This window comes from Oxyura jamaicensis, chromosome 1 (genome assembly GCF_011077185.1).
Source record: "Oxyura jamaicensis isolate SHBP4307 breed ruddy duck chromosome 1, BPBGC_Ojam_1.0, whole genome shotgun sequence".
Taxonomy (NCBI): domain Eukaryota; kingdom Metazoa; phylum Chordata; class Aves; order Anseriformes; family Anatidae; genus Oxyura; species Oxyura jamaicensis.
The window spans coordinates 203,335,390-203,355,080 of NC_048893.1; the positions used below are offsets into that span (position 1 = coordinate 203,335,390).

A 19,691-nucleotide genomic window follows, 5' to 3' on the forward strand; every position below is an offset into this window, starting at 1 on the left:
CCATCCCTCCATCCCTCCATCCCTCCATCCCCACCCACCCTTCCTTCCCCACCCATTACCTTTTGGACCCTACGTCTTTCCCCACCATGACTTGGGAAGGAGAAGACGTCAGCATCACCTTGCTCCCCCCGAACCAGTGCTGGAGACCTTCCTTTCTCCCAGGACAAACCTGACCCCGATGAAACACCACAGGGGAGCACTGGGGACATGCACAAGGGCCACGAGGGCCGGTGACAGCCTCTGCACGCAGCGCTGCCTGGGGACGTGGCTGAGGAGGGGCTCGGGGGGTCGAGGTGGGAGATCTGTGAGGGTGTCAGTGACACGCCAGACCCCGCACCCCCGGGCCGTGCCCTAATGACCGTGCCTCCTGCGGGGACATTGCTGGGGATTAGCACTTTTAATTGGATCAGCAGCCACCGCTTCAAAGCCAACGTCTCGCAGCCGGTGGCGTCACTTCCCTGTCACCTCCCTCCTCCTCCTCACGTCCCTTGGCAGGACCCAGCCTGCCTCCACCCTGGGCCACCAAGAAAGGGGTTGATTTTGTGTCCGGGTTTTCTGCAGGGGGCTGTGTCTGTGCTGTGGTTTGGGGACATTTCCTGGGGACATACCATGGGTCCCACCGCCCTGACCACGTGCTGTCCATGCCACCACAGCTTGGGGACCAGGGGGGTCGGGAACGTTCCTGGTGTGCCCAGGGCTGAGGCCACCCTGCCTTCAGGTGTGGTGGAGCCAGGTGTCCATGAAGCCCCACCAACACTTGCGTTTGTTCCTCTAACCCCAAAGGAGCTCAGCTTTACAGCTGGGCCACCTTCCTCACAGCTTCCCGAGGGGGCTTGGAGCCCTGCCGTTGGCCGTGTCGCTGGCTGTGGCCCATTTCTGATGTGTTCTCTGCTCCCACATCTGGCACCTCTTAAATGCCATGTCCTTTGCGTTGTGGGTTCTGAGTGCTGGGATGAAGTGGGTGGTGGTGTACGGAAAAAAATACGAGGGGTAAACCTGGAAGGACCAACCCCCTCCTGCATACACCTGAGGAGGAAGCAACGTCCCCATCCAACGTCTCCATCCAACCTCTTGAGCACCTCCAGGGATGGGGCTTGATGTCCTATCAAGCTTGCCTGTGTGTTGCTGTTGCCCCACGGAGCCCAGAGGCCTTCCAAGGGGAGGGATGCTGCACGGTCCCATTGCGGGGCTGCACCCATAAATACCCCAAGGAGACCACGGCGAGTTAAAGGGTGCAGCCACGCAGTGGTGCTTGGACTTAGCAGCATAAAAACCACACACAAAATTCCGTCAAAGGCCAGGAAGGGGCAGGGAGGGTGTCAAAACCCATCAATGCCACCTCAACCCTCATGTAAGGTCCTTCTTCTTTGCAGGGCTGGGCACGATGATGTCCCCCTCTCGTCCTAGCTCAGGCCATGGTTGGTGTCTGGGGCTCTGCCAAGTTCCCTTGGACAGGACATTTGAAGACCCGGAGCCCTCAGCACCATACAGCATTTGGGTGTTTGCTCTGAGTTTCTGCTCACAGACTTCATCCACACCAGCAAAGGTCCCAGCTGGCTCAGGCTCCTTCCAGGTAAGTCAAGAGAAACGTGGTCTTGTTCCTCCTGGGGAAGGTGGGACAGGGCAGGGGACATCAGGGAGGTCTTGGAGAGCCCCGTCCTTCCCAAACAGCTCTACAGACACAAGCTGAGTGTCCTTGCTCACAGATGTGCAGACAATGACATGGTTGCATGGTTTCCTTTTGCAGGACCGGCATCTTCTGGCACTTATTCTGCAGGACCCGCATCTCCTGCAGCTTATTCTTTAGGATCCACATCTCCTGGTGTTTCTTCTGCAGGACCCACGTCTCCTGCTGGCCCTCCTGTACCTCCTCTCCTCTTGCTGTGGTCTCTTGTGTGTGTGGTAGGAGATCACCTATGCTATGGCCAAAGTAACCTGATCTGGGCCACTTTTGGTCTCTGCAAGGCAAATCTGGGCACTGGGTCCGGGTCAGGTCCCCAGTACCAGGCAGGCAGCACCGGGCTGGACCCATCCCACTTGGATTTACCCCCAAAAAAGTGTTCGGCTTCAGGCTGATCAATCAGGGACCACCAGAATCGGGGGGGTCATCTCCATCCCTGGAGAAACTCAGACCCTGCCCGGAGGCAGCCCCGAGCAACCCGGTGTAAGGTCAGAGCTCGCCCTGCTTGGAGCTCGACCTCCTGGGGTCCCGTCCAGCCCGAATCACCCGGCGGCTCCGCGCTCCAGGGCCGATGGCAAGTCACCACCAGAAATCTTGGCTCTACCTCCGGGGTCTCGGGGTTTTTTTACGTCAGAGCCATGCTATTTCATGCTCTATTATCAGGTTAGTCAAAACACTTCTCTAAACTATATGTCTCTATAATTGCCAGCTACGCTCACTTCCTTGGCTCCTGCTGTTTTCCATTGCATCGGGTTTTCAGTCATGCAAAATCTCCACTTTCACCTTAATCTGCATGAAGCCCCCCTTCCCTGCCGGCGGCTCGGGAGCGGAGGGGAAGCCAAATCCTGCCTCCCGAGCCTGGTGTCACGATGCCCTCGGGGCTCTGGCATCACCTCCAGGAGGGGTCGGGTGGGCTTGGAGGTGCTGTGAAACACCGGCGTAGGTCCCACAGCTCTGGGGATGGTTGGAATTTCGGCTCGCAGGTGAAGCATCTCCCAGTGAACGGGGCTGTGCTATTTCTCCTCCCTCCCCAGAGGGATGGGATTTCTCCCAGAGCAGCTCTCCATAGGGCTTTCCAGGGGCAGAGCTGTCCTCGTGGCCACGCTTCCCCGTGCATCCCTTTTTCTTCCAGGGGTGAGGGATGGAGAAGCCAGCAGCGTCCACAGGCTGCTCTCCTGCCACCGCGAGCCCGTCTCTCTCCAGACTAAACAGTCCTAATATTTCCTGTCTCTTCTCGCATAGAAACACGTCTGTAATCACTCCGTTCCCTGGTTTCTGCACCTTTTTGGATGCTGGAGAGGCTCAGGATGTACCCAATCTGGGGAAACGAGATCACATTTCCTTGCCTCCGGCTCCGTCAAAGCCCGACACCCCCAAACCTGGAGGCAAAAAATCTCCCTGCAGAGGAGAGCTCTGCCAGCACGTCGGGACTGCGCGGGCGCTGGAAAAAGCCCCCGGCTGCCTGCGGTGCCAGGAAGAGGGGCGAGGAGAAAGGGGTGATGAGAAAAACAGGGAAATCCTCGGAGAGCCAGGCTGGCAGGGCTGGAGCCCAAGGAGGGATCGGAGAGGGAGGAAACGTGAGCAGCAAGGCCAGACCACATTGCAGGGGCCCCGTCCCAAAATCACAGGGCGGAGGCACCGCCGGTCCATGTGCTCCCAGCCCAGCAGGGCCACCAGGAGCAGGTCGCCCAGGACCATGTGGGGCAGCTCTGAGCATCGCCAAGGAGGGAGCTGCATCTCTGTAGCTCTGTGTCTCTGTAACTCTGCATCTGCGTATCTCTGTAGCTCCATGTCTCCCTACCTCTGTATCTCCATATCTCTGTATCTCTATAATTCTGTATCACCATACCTCTATATCTCTATACCTTTATATGTCTTTAACTCTCTATCTCTATATTTCGGTTTCACTATATCTCCTTATCTCCATATCTCTTTATCTCTGTATCTCTATAATTCTGTATCTCTGTATCTTTGTATCTCTCTATCTCCATCTCCCTCTATCTCTATGCCTCTATATCTCTATACCTTTATATCTCTGTATCTGTGTGCCTCTCTATCTCGCTATCTCTATATCTGTCTCCATGCCTACGTACCTCTATATCTCTATACCTTTTAATCTCTCTACCTCTATGCCTCAATAACTCTACATCTCTATGCCTCTATATCTCTATATCCATTTCTATGCTGTATTTTGTTATCTCTGTTTCCATACTTCTATATTTTTATGCCTCTATATCTCTATACCCCTATATCTCTATACCCCTATATCTCTACACCTCTATATCTCTATGCCTCTATATCTCTATATCTCTCTATCTTTATGCCTCTATACCTATATCTCTCTCTATCTCTCTACCTATATGCCTCTATATCTCTATACCTCTGTATCTCTACACCTCTGTATCTCCATGCCTCTATATCTCCATGCCTCTATATCTCTGTCTCTATACCTCTATATTTCTATACCTCTATATCTATCTGTATGCCTCTATATCTCTATACCTCTATGCCCCTACACCTCTGTATCTCTACACCTCTACATCTCCCTATTTCTATATCTCCCTGCCTCTATATCTCTCTACCTCTGTATCTCTCTACCTCTGTATCTCTACACCTCTGTATCTCCATGCCTCTATATCTCTATGCCTCTATACCTCTATATCTCTACACCTCTATATTTCTACACCTCTATATCTCTACACCTCTCTATCTCCCTATCTCTATATCTCCATGCCTCCGTATCTCTCTACCTCTCTATCTCTATGCCTCTATACCTCTATGCCCCTACACCTCTATATCTCGACACCTTTACATCTCCCTGTCTCTACATCTCCATGCCTCTGTATCCCTCTACCTCTCTACCTCTCTGCCTCTCTGTATCAGACTCCTCCTCTCCCCTCCATGCCCTGTGCATGAGCCATCAGCAGCGTGGGGTTCCCAAAGGGCTCAGCTGAGGAGCACCGTGCGGTGCTCGTGGTCCTCCCGCCCGGTGGGATGCAGGAGCACCACGCACGCTGCTTTCTGCTGCCCCTCCATGCCAGGATTCTTTTTCTTGGCCTCTCATTTTTCGCCCATGGGAGCTGGTCGGGGGCTGAATCCTGCCTATAAATCCGAAGGAAACTGCTTACGAGTCCTTCTCACCAGCGCTGCCAAAAGACCATGATTCATTCCTTTTTCTTTTGGGGGGGAGAGGTTAGAAATTAATTAGTTCAGGCCCATCACAATTATCTAACTCAATGAGCGCAACAATAACCCACTGTTTAAAGGTTGTTCATGGCCATTTAGCACCATCTGGGTCGTCTGATCAGGGGCTTTGAAAACAGTTGAAAATGAAGTAAGAAGGACGGCTTGGCCCGGACGCCCCTTTTTGCCTCCCAGCTGCACAGACAATGAAAATAAACCCAGTGGGACCATTGGACACAGGGGCTGCAGAGGAGACATCCCCCTGTACCTCGCCATGTGCCTCTCAGCCACATTTCGGGTCCCTGGATGAGAAAATGGTGGCCTTGGAGGGGACGGGGGCGAGGAGCTCGGCCCCCTGCCCGAATTGCACAAAGCTCCGCACCCCTTTGGGCTTTGGGGATGGAGCTGGAGAAGGTGTCCACATGAGAAGTGAGGCTCCCTGGTCACACATCTTAGGAGATGCCACACCTGGAAGACCACGCACACCCCACATGGACTTTCCCAGCAGGCAGCCCCCAGGCCCCACCACCTCCCCGCTTGTTGGCTTGGACCCCCCCAGTCCTCCCAGTCCCCCCAGTGCCCACCCGCAGCCCCCCAGTTTCTCCAGGATCCATCCCAGACTGCTCCAGCACCTGGATTCTGCTCCGACTGTAGCTGGCACCTCGGCTGTGCACGCACAGGATGAGGCCTCTCACCCCGGAGAGCTGCTAGAAACGGAGCATAATGAGGAAATGGAGCTTAATTAGTGGGGCCAGGGCCAAGCACAGTGACCACCACCTGCTTACATGCAGCTGGCCCATTTATCCCCTTATTTCACTATTTTCACATCCTTGTTCCCCCCCAACCCCAAAGCACCTTCATCCCTCCCTTTGCCCCCTTCTGTCCTTCTCCTCAACGTCGTCTTCTTCAGTCTAGCCCAGGAGCTTTGCCAGATGGGTGCACCAGCCTCCTCTTCCTCCTCTTGTCAAACAGCAGTGGCTTGCACGACCGGATGGTAGCGTGGCTGGTGCTCGGCATACACCCAGGGATCTCCTCAGCATGGACTGCATGATCCTGCGATGTGGTTGCGTGGCAGACTTTTGGTCAGCAGGCTTGGAAGGGTGGATTTGGGGTGGTCAACAGAAGACAGCTAACTTCCCTACCCTGGGAAGGGACAGGTCCTGGCTGGGTTGAGATAAAGTTCAACCTGAGCTCAGAAGGGCACAGGGGCAAATTGATGGAAGGGGCCATGCCCTTCCATCAGGGATCAGCTGAAAGGCTGCGAGCGGGGCTTGGTGTGGGGCCGCGGATGTTCCTCTGACCCTCATCAGGCTTCCAGCTCCCATCCCACGGTGGGACGATCAGCACTAAATAACCAACAGAAACTCCAACCCGCTTCCAGACTGATTTAGCACATCCCAAAGGAGATGCATGGACGTCGGTGCGCTCTTTTGAAGCTGGATGTGAATCACCAACACCAACAAGCTCAAGTGGAGGTGGACGAATTCTGGCCCTTCATCTCAACGACCAACCACCAGTGGTAGACACCCCAAATTGCCAAATTGAGCCCTCCAGGCAGCGTCAATCTGTGGCTGGTGTTGGGTTGCCAGACCAGCACTGGCCCGAGGTGATCGGATGCCCAAGGGCTCTTGGGTGCCTCTTGCTTGGTCGTGGATCCAAGCCTTGGGCTTGCTCTGCAGATCCGAGCAGCTCGGGACAAAATCGGGGCCTGCTGGAATCAGAGGGGGTTTTGTTGTTCATGTTGGCTTGGTTGAGGTTTAGCCCTACACACTCAGAAGGGTTTCCCATGGGTTTCCTGCACACTCAAAACCCATGACCTAGGACTCGAGCTTCACCTCTCTTCCTCTGCTGGGCAGCGTGTGTGGTGGCTGGGATGGGGATGGCCGGCTTGGCGAGGTGCTGGCTGCCCTCCGAGCACCTCGGGGTCCCTCGGGCCACGCGTTGGGTCCTGGGCTGGGACAGTCCCTGGGCTGCAAGAGGAGCTGGAACTACAGTTTGGGATCCCTCTGCTCCTCGTGTTTGTGACATGAGCTGGAGGAGTGACCCAATCTCTGCCTGGGACCCCAAAATGAGCTCTGGGTGATGTCCCACCAACGCCGTTCCCGCTGGGGACCGTCCCTCCTCCGTCCCTCTGCAGCCCCGGGGAGCGGCCGTGCTCCCCACACCTGGCCTGGGGAAGGGGGATAACGTCATCCGAGCTCTTTGGCACCGAAATGACTGCAAAATACCAGCCAGCAGGCCAGGAAAGAGGCCAGCTGGGGGAAAAACGCACGGGCGAGCACAGCGCCAAGTCTCCCCGCCGGGAGTCGGTGGGGAGGGCTCGGCCGCCGCTTTCCGCAGCTTTCTGCTCTCTGTTCCCTTTACTCCGAGGTAAGGATTAGGGAGGAGGCAGCTCCTGCCACCACAACGCCCTGGGGTTTTGGTCCTCAGGCAGCTTGGTTTGGGATGGTGCCGTGGGGTATGGCAGCGGGAGGTTGGGGGTCGGCGTCCTGGTGGCCCCGTGGGGTGGACTCGCAGCGCCGTGGGTGCTCTGTGCATGCTCCTCTCCCATATCCTCCTCTCTTACCCTTTCTCCTCTGCTTTTTTAGTCTTCCTACAGCTTTTTGGCAGTGTTGTGGTTGCTCGTGAAGCTCTCCGGTCTCCGTCATGGGCTCCAGCCCTTGCTTGGCCGCAGGCAGGACACCACGGGTCCCCTCCCCACCCATGGTCCATGGTGGGCGAGGTGGGCTCTTCAGGAGCAGATGCTGTCCCTTGTTTTTCCTCCCCCCCAGTGAGTTTTGAATTCGTCCCAAGCAGATCTCCAGGCAGGTCTGCAAGGCAGGGAGGGCATTTTGGGTCTGCGGCTTTCCCTCACCCTTGGGTGTTTCGAACCATGACGGTCAGCATGGGGTCCCACCTCGTCCCCTCATCTCCTCCCCGCGGATCCACACAGGTGGTGGGGGTGACCCGAGCTCTGTGCCATGATCCCAAAGGATCCAGCTTGCCAGAGATGCTGGAAGGGGCCAGATCCTGCAGTCCTCACCCTGCCGAGGATGGACGGGGAGTGCTTGTCCCTGAACCCTGAGTGCTGTGTGAGTCGGATAGGTGACCCTGGGCAGACACCTCCCACCCAGCTCGGCTCCCCAGATTGAGGAAAAACAGAAAAAAAATTGGGAAGGTGGGAGAAAATCCCTCCTTGGGGTGCCCCTCGCTGGGTCCCAGAGGTGGATATCACATCTGAAGCCATCGTGTTGAAGGGCCACCAGGATTAATTTTGGCCTTCACCAGCTCTTGCAGTTCATAATTCGTGGGGATGATCCGTGCTGGTGGGGTGTCACGGGAAGCATCGGGATGTCCCCCTCAGCCCAGGGGCCTGAAATGCTGTGCTCCATCTGGCAGGATCCAGATTTACACACAGAATTTACACACAGAATTTCTAGGTTGGAAGAGACCTCAAGATCATCGAGTCCAACCTCTGACCTAACACTAACAGTCCCCACTAAACCATATCCCTAAGCTCTACATCTAAACGTCTTTTGAAGACTTCCAGGGATGGGGACTCCACCACCTCCCTGGGCAGCCTATTCCAGTGCCTCACAACCCTTTCAGTAAAGAAGCTCTTCCTAACATCTGACCTAAAACTCCCCTGGCGCAACTTTAGCCCATTCCCCCTCGTCCTGTCACCAGGCACGTGGGAGAACAGACCGACCCCCACCTCTCTACAGCCTCCTTTAAGGTATCTGTAGAGAGCGATAAGGTCGCCCCTGAGCCTCCTCTTCTCCAGGCTGAATAAGCCCAGCTCCTTCAGCCGCTCCTCGTAGGACTTGTTCTCCAGGCCCCTCACCAGCTTCGTCGCCCTAATTTCTTGTGCAAGAAGCCTGGCTGATGCCTGCAGGGGCACTCATGGGCATGAGGGCAGTGGTGGATGGCCACCAGGGTGGGCAGGGACGTGCCTTGTCCTTTTAGTGACCATTTAGCATCAGGGACACGTCCTCTCCCTGGTGGCACAAGCCATGGAGCCCAGAGACACCCCATCTTCTCCAGCCACCAGCGTGGAGCAAGTGGTGAACCCGTATCCTCCTCCATCCCAAAGTGCTCACTACTATCCTACCCTGCTCAAGGTGCTGGGGGACATCCAGTGCCTATGGGGACGTGGGTCACATCCAGGACACCAATTTTGCTGTCCTTGCCTTGGCTGTCACATCCTCCCCCTCCATGCGACACCGCAGCAGCAGAGACTCCCATGCAATGCGGCTCCCACTGGGATCAACCTGGATCATCCCCGGGATACAAGGAGGGGGGGGGGGGGGGGGGTGAGGGCCCCCCCCCCCCCTTTTTTTTTTTTTCTTTTTTTCCTAATTTATTCCTAACATCCTTAACGGCAGCCCCATGGTCAGCAGAAGTGGGCACGGTGAGTGCTGATAATGCGCCGGGGAGATGCAGCCCCTTGGGTGTGCGCACGGCCACATCGAAAGGGATGGGTACCAAAAAAGTGATTATTAGAAGAATTGTCTCATTATATGAATTCTATTATTTACAGTGGGTGGTGGGGATGGCTGCCTGAGCAGCTGGCGTCGTGGTGGTGGGCGAGCGGGACTCAGCAGGAGCAGAGCTGGAGGATGAAGAGCAGGAGAAGGAAGAGGACGAGGACGATGATGAAGAGGGTGAGGAGGTGGATGAAGATAAGGACAAGGAGGAGATCGGGTCTGCTCTTGGATTAATGGGCCAAACTCCTCAAGACCCCAGATTTAGGGTGCTCAGGCCACGGGTGAGCAGGTGCCATGGCAGGTGTGTGGCACAGCACCGTGCCAGGGACCATCAGCATCCCACCGTGTGTCCCTTGGGGCTGTGCCCTGTGCAGCCCCCAGCACCGTGGGCACAACCCCAAAAATCCCACGATGTGAAGGGGACGTCAAGAAAATTTAATTCCCCAGGATGTGGGGCAGGGGGGAAACCAATGGGAACCAGCCCCAAATGACCCCGAAACGCCTGTGCCACGGGATGCAGCACGTGAAGCAGAAGGGACAGGCTGCTCGGAGGGGGACAGGGACCCGCCGTGCCTCAGTTTCCCCACTTGGCAACACATCGGGGGGCTCCAGTGTCGCATCAAAGGGGAACAAACCGTGGGACACCGGTCCCCATGAGCACCCCTGTCACTGTCACACCACGATGGGCCATCAGCAGCCAACCCCAACCCTGAGCGTCCTCCGAAGCCCCCTCAAAGCCCCCCCAAAGCCACCTCCTGCCGTGGGGGCCGCGGTAGCCCCCGCACCGAGGTCCTGCCCCCGCTCGCGGCACGGCCGGTAGCCGGGAACCTGCGCCCGGACCAGAAGCCCGTTTCATACAGCCAGGGAATATAATAAAATTAAACCTCATTAAGCACTTAGAGAAGGAGTTGCATTGAGGGGGTTGGGGCGGGGGGCCAGGGCAGCCGGGGGGGAGCGGTGCAGCTCAATACTGGGCCATTTAGAAGGGAGAATTTAATAACGGGGGGGGTTGTGGGGGGTGTGCGCGCGCGGTGGTTTTTATGGCAATAGATTTATTCCACCTGGGCTAAGAAATACATTCCACATCTGCCGAGCCGTGTAACCAGACTCTAATTAAAATCGTATGCCAGCGAGGGCCCGGCTGTAAAACACAAAGCTGGCTTTTAGAGCCGCTGGGAACCGCGGCTCGCGCCCAGCTCCGGGCTCGGGGCCAGGCGGCCGCGGGGCGGCGGAGGGAGGTGGCCCTCGGTAGCCCTCGGTGGCCGTCGGTGGCCGTCAGGATGAGGACAGGGGTGGGTGGCCCTGCTGTCACCTCCGCGGCCACTCGGTTCACCTGGGCAGGGCAGGAGGGGTGCGAGTGCCTGGGGGGGTCTCGGTGACGTGGAGGTGTGCAGGGACCCCCAGGTGGCATCAGGGTGGGTGTAGTGAGCATGGGGACAGGGTGGTGGCCATGTGTCGGGGCCACTGGGGACACGGTGACGTTCATGGGGCTGTAGTGACCACGAGGAAAAGGTGGCAGCCGTGTGTATGCAGTGACCACGGGGACAAAGTGATGTCCCTGCAAGTGCAGGGAACCTGGGGTAGGGTGGTGCCCGTGGGTCTGTGGTGTCCCCGGGGACGTGGTGACCCTGGGGACAAGGTGACACCTGCGTCTACGCAGGGACCCTGGGATGGGACCATGTTCTTCTGTGCATAGTGGCCACGGGGACAGGGGAACGTCTGTGCACAGGTGGTGACATGGGGACAGGATGGTGCCCACGTGTATGCAGTGACCATGGGGACAGGGTGACATCCACTGTGGTGACCTGGGATGGGGTGACATCCATGCACCAGTGACACAGTGACATTGTCCCTTGATCCCTTCGTCTCTTGATCCTTTTGGTCCCTTCCAACTCAGGATATTCTAGGGTGATGTCTGAGCGTGTGCAGGGACCGTGGGGACAAGGGGGGACAAGGGGACACCGACGTGCTTGCCGTGACCGTGGGGCAGATGATGTCCATGCACGAGCAGTGCCACGGGGACGGGTGACACCCACCTGTGTGCAGTGACAACAGGGAGAGGGTGACATCCACATGTCACCTGGGGACAAGCTGATGGCCACACGTGGCTGGGGTGATGACCACAGGCACGCAGTGACAGCGGGGACACCGCTATCGGGCTGGGGACACATCGATGGGTGGCGATCTGTCCCCTGAGCCTCCTGCCCCCTCCCCAAAACCAAGGAAAAGGAGGAAAAAGGTGGTTTTTGGACCATCCAGCGGGCAGTAAGGCGGACCTTTGGCCCGCGTTGGAGCGGCGCTTTACCGGGGCCGGCGCTGAAAGGCTGCCCTGTGCGCGCCGTATCGGGACACCCGCGCGGCGATTTTACAGTCCCGCGAAGTCGAGGCTCACATTTGCCGAACAAACAGAGGTTCTGTCTCCGGGTTTAATAGGCTGCTGGTCCTCCAGACAGCGGCAGCAAGTGCCAGTTCTGAGGGAGAAACTAATGAGACCTTCGAAATAGTTTGTACGGGAGCAGAGAAGAGAAAAAAAAATAAAATAAAATAACCACCCCAAACTCAATCGATGCCAAGGAAAATACACTTACCTAGTAAAGTATGAGTAATAAGTGGCACTTTTTACAGTGCGAAGATATAACTTTTCATGAAAATACCAAATAAGGCTCCGTGCGAAAAGGTGGACGGCCTTTTTATTGATTTTGTTCTGATTTTTTTTTTTTCCCTTCGCCAGCCCGAGCGCCCGTTTTGGGGGGCCGGGCTCCCACCGCCCCCGGCAGCGCCCAGCCCGGGCTCCTCATCTCAAGACGAAAACGAGAAGGGAATGGAAAAACAGGAGCCGCCGTTCCGCGAGACTTTCTATTTTTAAAAGGTTTAAAAATATCTATTTTCAGACACCAGCCCAGGAAGCGCTGGGGTGAAGCGACGCGGCGGGAGGCGAGGAGTAAACAAGCACCGGGACGTGCCGGGCGGCGCAGGAGCACGGCTCCGAGGGGGCTCATGGGGATGGGGACGTCGTGGGCCACCGAGTCCATGGCCATGGCCACCAGGAGATGTGGGGCTGAGGGGCTCAGCACCAACGGGGAGGCTCAGCGCCAGTGGGGAAGCTCAGCCCTAACGGGGATGCGCAGCCCCGAGGGGGATGCTCAGCGTGGAAGTGGGGTGCTCAGCATCCGAGTGGGGTGCTCAGCATCCGAGTGGGGTGCTCAGCACCCAGGGGGGTGCTCAGCACGCAGGGAGGATGCTCAGCACCAAGGGCACAAGCCGAGCCCCCACGGGGGATGCTGAGCACCCAGGCAGAGTGGCTTCTCCCTCCCAGCATCGTGGCGCAGCGGGCAGGATGGGATGCTCAGCCATCGGCACCCAGCGAGTGGGGGGGGGGGCAGAGGAGCTGTGTGGGTGCCCAGGGTGCTTCTCCATGGGTGTGGAGGGCAAAAAAAGCAAAATGCACCAATAAGCTGAGTTTTTTCCCCATTGTGCCATGGGCTCGTCGCCGTGGCTGCTCAGGCCCTGCGCAGGCACAAAAAGGAAGCGGTGCCACGGGGATGGGACCCAGCACGGCAGGGGGACGTTGGAAAACTGCCTCCAAAGCCCCACGGATGCTTTTTCTCCTCCTGTTCTGCAGCTTTGCCCCCCCACACCCCACTCCCAACCACCTTTAGGGTCCTGGCCCTGTTCGCCCTGTTGGTGGCCGTGCCCTCGTGCTCATCCCTTGGGCCTCGGTCGCATTCACTGCGCCCTTCCCTTGGAGCCCCCCAGACGCCCCGTAGGGCAGAGCCCCCCCCTTGCAGAATGCCTTGCGGGGGGCTTCAGCCCCATTGCTGGGCTTGGCACCGCGGCCAGCTCAGCCTTCGGGCTCGTGAGGGCTGCACGGGGCCTCTCGGGGTCTCTGGTCCAAGCCCACGGGCCAGCTTTGATGTGAGATTCAGCCCCGAGTCGGCTCAGGGCTCCCGTGGGTTGTTTTTGGATATCCCCAAGGACAGAGACCTCCCTGGCCTCTCCAAGGTGCTCTCGGCCAAGTGACCCGCAGCAAAAGGGTGACGGGGAGGTTACCAAACACCACAGCACAGCGTTGGCACCTCACCCTAACATCCCACCCCAACCCAAAGCAGGTCTCTGGCTCGGACCCACCAGAACGTCTCCATCCCAAGCATCTCCTCGCAGGGTGGGGGGACTTGGGGGGCATCCCTGCAAGACCAAGGGCAAGGCAGGGCTTTGTGAGCAGCTTTCTGCTCTTCCCGGCTGCGCCAATGACCCATGAGGGAATAAAGAAAGTAACTGAAAGGCCTTTGGGTAGGGTGGTGCCAGGGTGGCCTCGGCCGACTGGTCCATGGGGAAGCCCGGAGTGGGGGCTTCCATTGCTGACCCTCTCCTCTGAGCCCCGTGGGAGGAGTGGCTGCAGCAGAGGAACCTCTTCAAACAAGTTGTGAATCGAGGCATCGAGCTCCTGGTAGTTTAGGGGATGAAAACGTCAAATAACACCAAGCAACCCTGCAAGAAGAGGTGCTGAAAGCAGCCCCTGGCTGATGCTGGGGACACCCCTGGGTGCTGCTGCTCGCCCCCTGCCCCAGCAGGGCCTCACCGAGCCGCTCACCCTGCCCCACGTCCCGGCGGCTGCTGGAGACCCCGCGGAGGAGCCCCCAACCCCTCTCTGGGCAGCCTGGGCCAGGGCTCCGGCACCCGCCCGGCCCAGCAGTGCTGCTTGGGGCCCAGGGGGCACCTCCCGGGCTCCAGGCTGGGCCCGGGGCCTCTGCTCCTGGCCCTGGGCACGCTCCGCAGGACGCAGGGACAGGCCGACAGCCTCCCCCAAACTTCCATGGGGATCTCAGCATCAGCACACAAACACTTCTGGCGCAGAGCCCATGGTTTGGGGCACCCCGCACCCAGCACATCGCTCCCACCTGGTGCTTCCGCCATCCCCACGGACCCGCAGGAGAAGGGACCTTCCCCGGGCAAGGTGCTGACGCACAGCCCGGCGCCGGCAAGCGCCCGCTCTCCCCTCGGCCTCGCCGAGCTGTGTTTTGCTTCCTTTTAAGGCCCTGCTGCTCCGTGCACCCCTGGCATCGCGCTGGAAGAGCAAAACAACTCCGTGGCACGGCCGGCAGCGGCCCCGCAGCGCTGCTCGCCTTTGCCCCGACGTTTACTTGACGGGGTTAGCGGGCAGCAGCGAGCCCTCAGCTCCATCTCTTTTCCCTTCTTTTCCTTTCATCGTGCAGTTTATTTAACCAGATAAAGGCTAGCCAGGGCCGGGGTATTTTTCCGAGCAGCCGAGCAGGCTCTGCCTCACTTTGCAGCGTGGGAAGCCGATTTACAGCTCCTCTCGCAAAGGACGGGGATTTTTCAGCCCTAGAAGCTGAGTTTCCAGGCAGGGCGTGTGGGGATCCGCTGGGTCCGAGGCACCTTGACCGAGAGGAGCCCGGGGTATCGATGGTTTTGCACCTGAGTAGTGGACGGTGCAAATTGTTCAGCTTTCCCCCCCACCCCCTGTAAAATAAGGATGAAGCTCTCTCCACCCCTAAAGAACTTCCAGCTAAAAAACAGTACAAAATTTGCTATTTAGGAAAGAATATAACTAACAAACTAACAAACATCCTCTCCCCTTGCCTCTGCTAAGGCTTTGTCCTCCTGAGGGTGCAGGAGTGCTTGGAGGGGAGATGCAGGGTGAGAGGAGAGGAAGCATCTGCAATACTTCCCTATCTCCAGGGCAAGGTTTTGGACCCTGAGCAGCATCAAGGTATTTCACCTTGATCTGACTGCAAAGCATCCTTATTAGATAAAAGCCATGCAGGAGGGAAGATGCAGGGCTGAGATCAGGCAGATCCCTGCATCCAGGCAGAGGGAATCTTCTCCCTTTTACCTCTTCTTCATTTCTGGATCCCACGCAGCACCTGGGGATGCTCCAGCCTCTCCGAGGGGGCATCCAGGGAGCCGAGGCCCCTCGGGGGCTGGCAGGCCACGAAGGGGAGCATGAGATCATGATTTTGGAAGGCTGAAGTTCGCCTATGTCCTGCTGCAGACATTAAGTCATTTTCCTGAGGAAGCCGCGTATGACGTTGCTCCGGTTATACGGGGAGCTCCAGCTTGCGGCCCACGGCCCTGCTCTCCCACAGCAGGTGAGGTGCCAGCACGCTGGGACACCGCGTCCTTGCAAAGGTCATTCAGAGGAAGAGGACTGGCACCCGAGGGGACAGCCGAGCGGTCTGAATTCAATACAGACCTCGGTAGCTGGAGGGCGTTTGCCACCTAGGTGAGTAAAATGATCACTTTAACGCTTCCATCCTTGGTTTTGATGGAAGGACTCTTTACCCGCTTCTGTGTAGTGAAATTCTTCGGCGTAGTCAAGTGTCAGAGCAGCCTTTGGAAACGAGGATGTAGCACATCTTTTAATCAGTAAAAAAGAAAGGACAAACCTGTATTTAATACATTTGGTTACTTATCATTCCCTTTCAAAACACAGCCCCGCTTCCACCAAGAAAAACCAACGCGCTACAGTTTGGACCCAGGCAGTGGTCTTCAGAAAAATGAAAACAAAGTCCTTCATTACCTCTCACCACAGCTCTCTGCTGCCCACATCACTAAAACACAGCGTGAGGACATCAAACCTTTCTCAGGCTGAGGATGGCTGGGGGTGCTGCTGCTAATTCTGCCTGCCCTCCCCTCTCCTCCTGTTATTTTGCCTGGGAGCTTCCACTTCAAAGCCCGGCGTTACTCGATCTCTTAGCCTGAACGACCGTGGCCGTACAATTAGTCGGCCCTTTTACTGCCCACAGGTCAGAATACTTTCAGCTGGGCACCTGAAGACATTTCTTCAGGTTCACACTCTTGAGACTTTGGCTTACACCTCTGTGCCAACCACAGATGCTCTACACGCCACGATGCAGGCACGCCTCAACGCATACTCTGCTCTGACAGCACTCAGAAGTGACCACCGGTGACACCAGTTGCCCACACGAAAGCCCTCACCAGGCTGAGCTTCAGAAGTGCTGAGCATCCCTCCTCTGGAAAAAAAAAAAAAGGGGCCTTTTATAAGTTAGCCTATAAAATTCAGCACCAAAAAAGCAGAAGGCATCCAAAACGAGAAGTTATTTCTGACCAACAGGGCTGCAGCGCTTTATTCATCTCCACTTATTTTTTTTTCCTCAGAACCATTTGCTGCAAACGCTTCCTCCAGCAGGCGGCTGGCTGGATGTCCTAGAAAACAGCTCTGGGGGTGTCCGGTAAACAACACAAACCCGCAGCAGGGAAACCAAGTGAAAAAGCCGTGTGTGGTTCTTCACGGACAAGGACACCTGACTGGGGTTATCGGAAGAGCCCTCTAGACACTGTCCCCTTTGCCTCGTTAATTTTTAAGGTTGCTTTCCCAGTAACAGCAAAGCCTTCCCCCAGTTACACTGGAGCCAATTGTGTGGGAAGCCTCAGATGTTTTCGCAGAGACAGAGCACCAACAGTGTCCTCGTCTATAATTAGGCATCTGAGCAATTTACAGAGGATACGTTCAAGGAGGAAAAGAGTAAGAGAATTTTATATGCGCTGCTTTGTCCAAAAACAGATTATGAAAGGCAGAGCAAGAACTGTTTTACCGGTCTTAGGGGGGAAATTAAATTCATTTCCTTCAGTTCGATATTCGTGTGTGTGTGCCTGAAGACCTGCTACGTTGCAGCTTCTGACCAACGCGAAGATTTAGCTCGATCTGGAGAGCTGGGGGTGTAAAAACAGGGAAAAAAAAACAAAAAACAAACAACAATTCCAGAGCCTGACTCCTCGTTTAGTCAATCTACCACTCGTGGAACAGGCCTTCAGCGCCGAGCTGGTAAAAAGCCCTATTAAAAAATAACATTTCATGGCAGTAGGTGAGTCTGTCAGGAGGTCGTTCTAGATTTTACATCTAGGTGGTGATTTTCATACAGCTTAGTAAAGAGGACTGACTTATTGCAGTAACAGATAAAACCTTTTTTTTTTTTTTCCAATACAAAATCTAGTCCAGAGGGCTTACTTACACAGTAAGCAAGATATCTTACTTAACCCAAGATTGCATGTTGTTCTCCAGTGCAGCAGCTCTCAGCGAGCCACTCAAAGCGAGCACCACTCCCAAGCTGCCAAAGGGACCAGGGAGAAGACCCAGTTCATTTCTTCTGAAAAAATCCCATGATGGAGACCTGCTTGTTGGCTCTGCTGGCGGTGGCTGCCCCTTTCTTCGGGTTCTTCTTTTCTTCCTTTGGTTCTTTCTTCACAGGCGGCGCCGGCTGTTTGGGCGCAGCCGGTGGCTTGGTCTTGGCGAAGTCGTCCTCGCTGTCCGTACAGGATTCGCTCTCGTAAACCTTCTCAGTCACTGATTAAAAGAGAAGAACAGATGGCGACGGTTAAGGCTGCGTATTGAAGAGCAGCGGCCTCCTCCCCACAGCTCCCCCACTGCATTTCTAGGAACAAGAGCTCTGGGTTCAAGGTGTACATGCCAGGTACAGGAACCAAGCCCAATGCTCGAGGTTACGCGCTAGATCCAGATGACTGGACTGGCTTTCTGCATGTTGAGTCAGCCTGCATCCCTTCTTTCTTAAGCGTAAGAGAGGCTAACGACCTGGGAGCATTTACATCATCCTGACAGCAGCAGCCCAAGGCTCGGGAAGAGCTCGAGAGGACAATTCCTGTTCCAAACCTATTCACGTGTTGCCCTCTTCTAGAAACAAGGGCTGGCTGTGCTGAAAAAACACAGCTAAAACAGGTCCCTACCAGGCTGCGGCCATCCATTTGTCTTCCCACAGGCTGACGAGCAGCTAGCTGAGAGTGATAACCCTGAACAAAATCAAAATCCGTTTGGCAGAGGATGGGATGTCTGCGTTTCAATCAAAACCCAGCCTTCTGACTTGGTCTGACCGCAGCAGGAGCAGCGATCCTTTCTACACGGGAGGGCGACGTAAGAAATGCCTTAAAATTAAAACCAAACCCATCCCCAAAATCAAGGATCGTTAATGAATGGCACCGCTGGCTCGTCACCGCCAGCGTCCCACGACAGTGCTAAGAGACAGAAACCAGCACTCGCTGAAACGAAACCGGCGTTGGCTCCACTGATGAAAGCCATTGTTAGATGCTAGGAAATGTTGTAGCAGCCTTCCCAGCAGTGCTCTGGTATTCTTCTAGTAAACCATTCCCCTTTAGCAGCCGTACTCGTTTAAACACACGTCTTAACTTCTCTTCTTCTGGGAAATCAGCTCTCCGTTGTATTAATGCATCAAATCACGTAGGGTTTTCTACGTAATCGGACGGGAAAGAGGAGTGGTATGAAATCCTGCTCCTCGGTGTCATTGGTGCTCAAACCGGGACTATAAATCCAAGCTAAAACTTCCCTCCAGAGGCAACTGGCTTTTTAGGGAGCTGCTTTAACAGATTGCTGGCCAGTTACTGAGCTTTAAGAAGTTATCGCATTGTCACCCTGGTGGTAGCTGTTGGTAACACGAGGCGTGTGCTTAATCCCCTCCAATTACAAAATAACACAGCTTAGATGAATTTTTACTGAGGCTGCAACTGAACTTAAAAGTTCTGTACTGGTGGCAGCCACAGGCACACAAACGTAAAACAAATCTGCCTGCAATGCAGCAGACATTTACTCCAGAAGAGAAGCCCCTGCGTGTCCCTTTTGCCCGTAGAAGGTGCAAGGTAGAAATGCTTTAGCTTAAACCTCACTAATTCCCCTCTGCAACAGACTAAATAGATGTATCTTGTATCCCTGCCGGTGCGTGGTGACGTGCCTTGTGCTAAACTCCACAGACACTGTAATTGCTCCATTTCCCTCAGGGCTAATCCCTAAATCAGTTTTGCTTTTTGACACCAGTTTCTTGCTGTTGCAGCTATTGTGAAAATGATCACTTGAAGTCACGGCGAAACACGAAGGGCAGCCTAATCCTCATGTTTAACATTTCATTTACATTTAACAGCTCTGTAACCCAGCCCTTGTTTAAAATAAAAAGCACGGCAGGGAGAGGAAAAAAAAAAAAAACGTATTTCCAAGAAGAGCAACAATTTATATTAGCCTGGGAGATTTGCAAGTTATCTGGCCTTCAGATGATTAGGTTTGTGCACAGAAAGGGCGTGTAGAGGAGGGGAGAAGCTGGACAATAACCAGAGAGCAATTTCAGCCCAAGAAACTGCTAAGTGGTAAGCTTTCAGTCCGGAAAGCAGCATCTCCTGCCCACCCAGCCCCTCAGCAGCCCAGCTCCATCCCTCTCACCTTCCCAGGGGCGTCTCCCAGAGGCACAACAGGGGCTTGAGTTTCCCCTTTCACGAAATGGGAGTGGATATGAACCGTAAAACCAAAGGTCTGGTGTAAAACCAAAGGTCTGGTGTAAAACCAAAGGTCTGGTGTAAAACCA

General features: G+C 55.7%; 1 protein-coding gene across 1 annotated transcript in view; it reads right to left on the bottom strand.

The window, feature by feature from the left end:
* Positions 1-15,692: 15,692 nt before the first annotated feature.
* The window catches only part of POLD3 (DNA polymerase delta 3, accessory subunit), a 26,812-nt gene continuing 22,813 nt past the window's right edge, over positions 15,693-19,691 (bottom strand). The window contains exon 12 of the mRNA XM_035343943.1: positions 15,693-17,656. Within this exon, the coding sequence (XP_035199834.1) occupies positions 17,451-17,656 (206 nt within the window). The 3' untranslated portion in view covers positions 15,693-17,450. The remainder of the gene's footprint in view (positions 17,657-19,691) is intronic.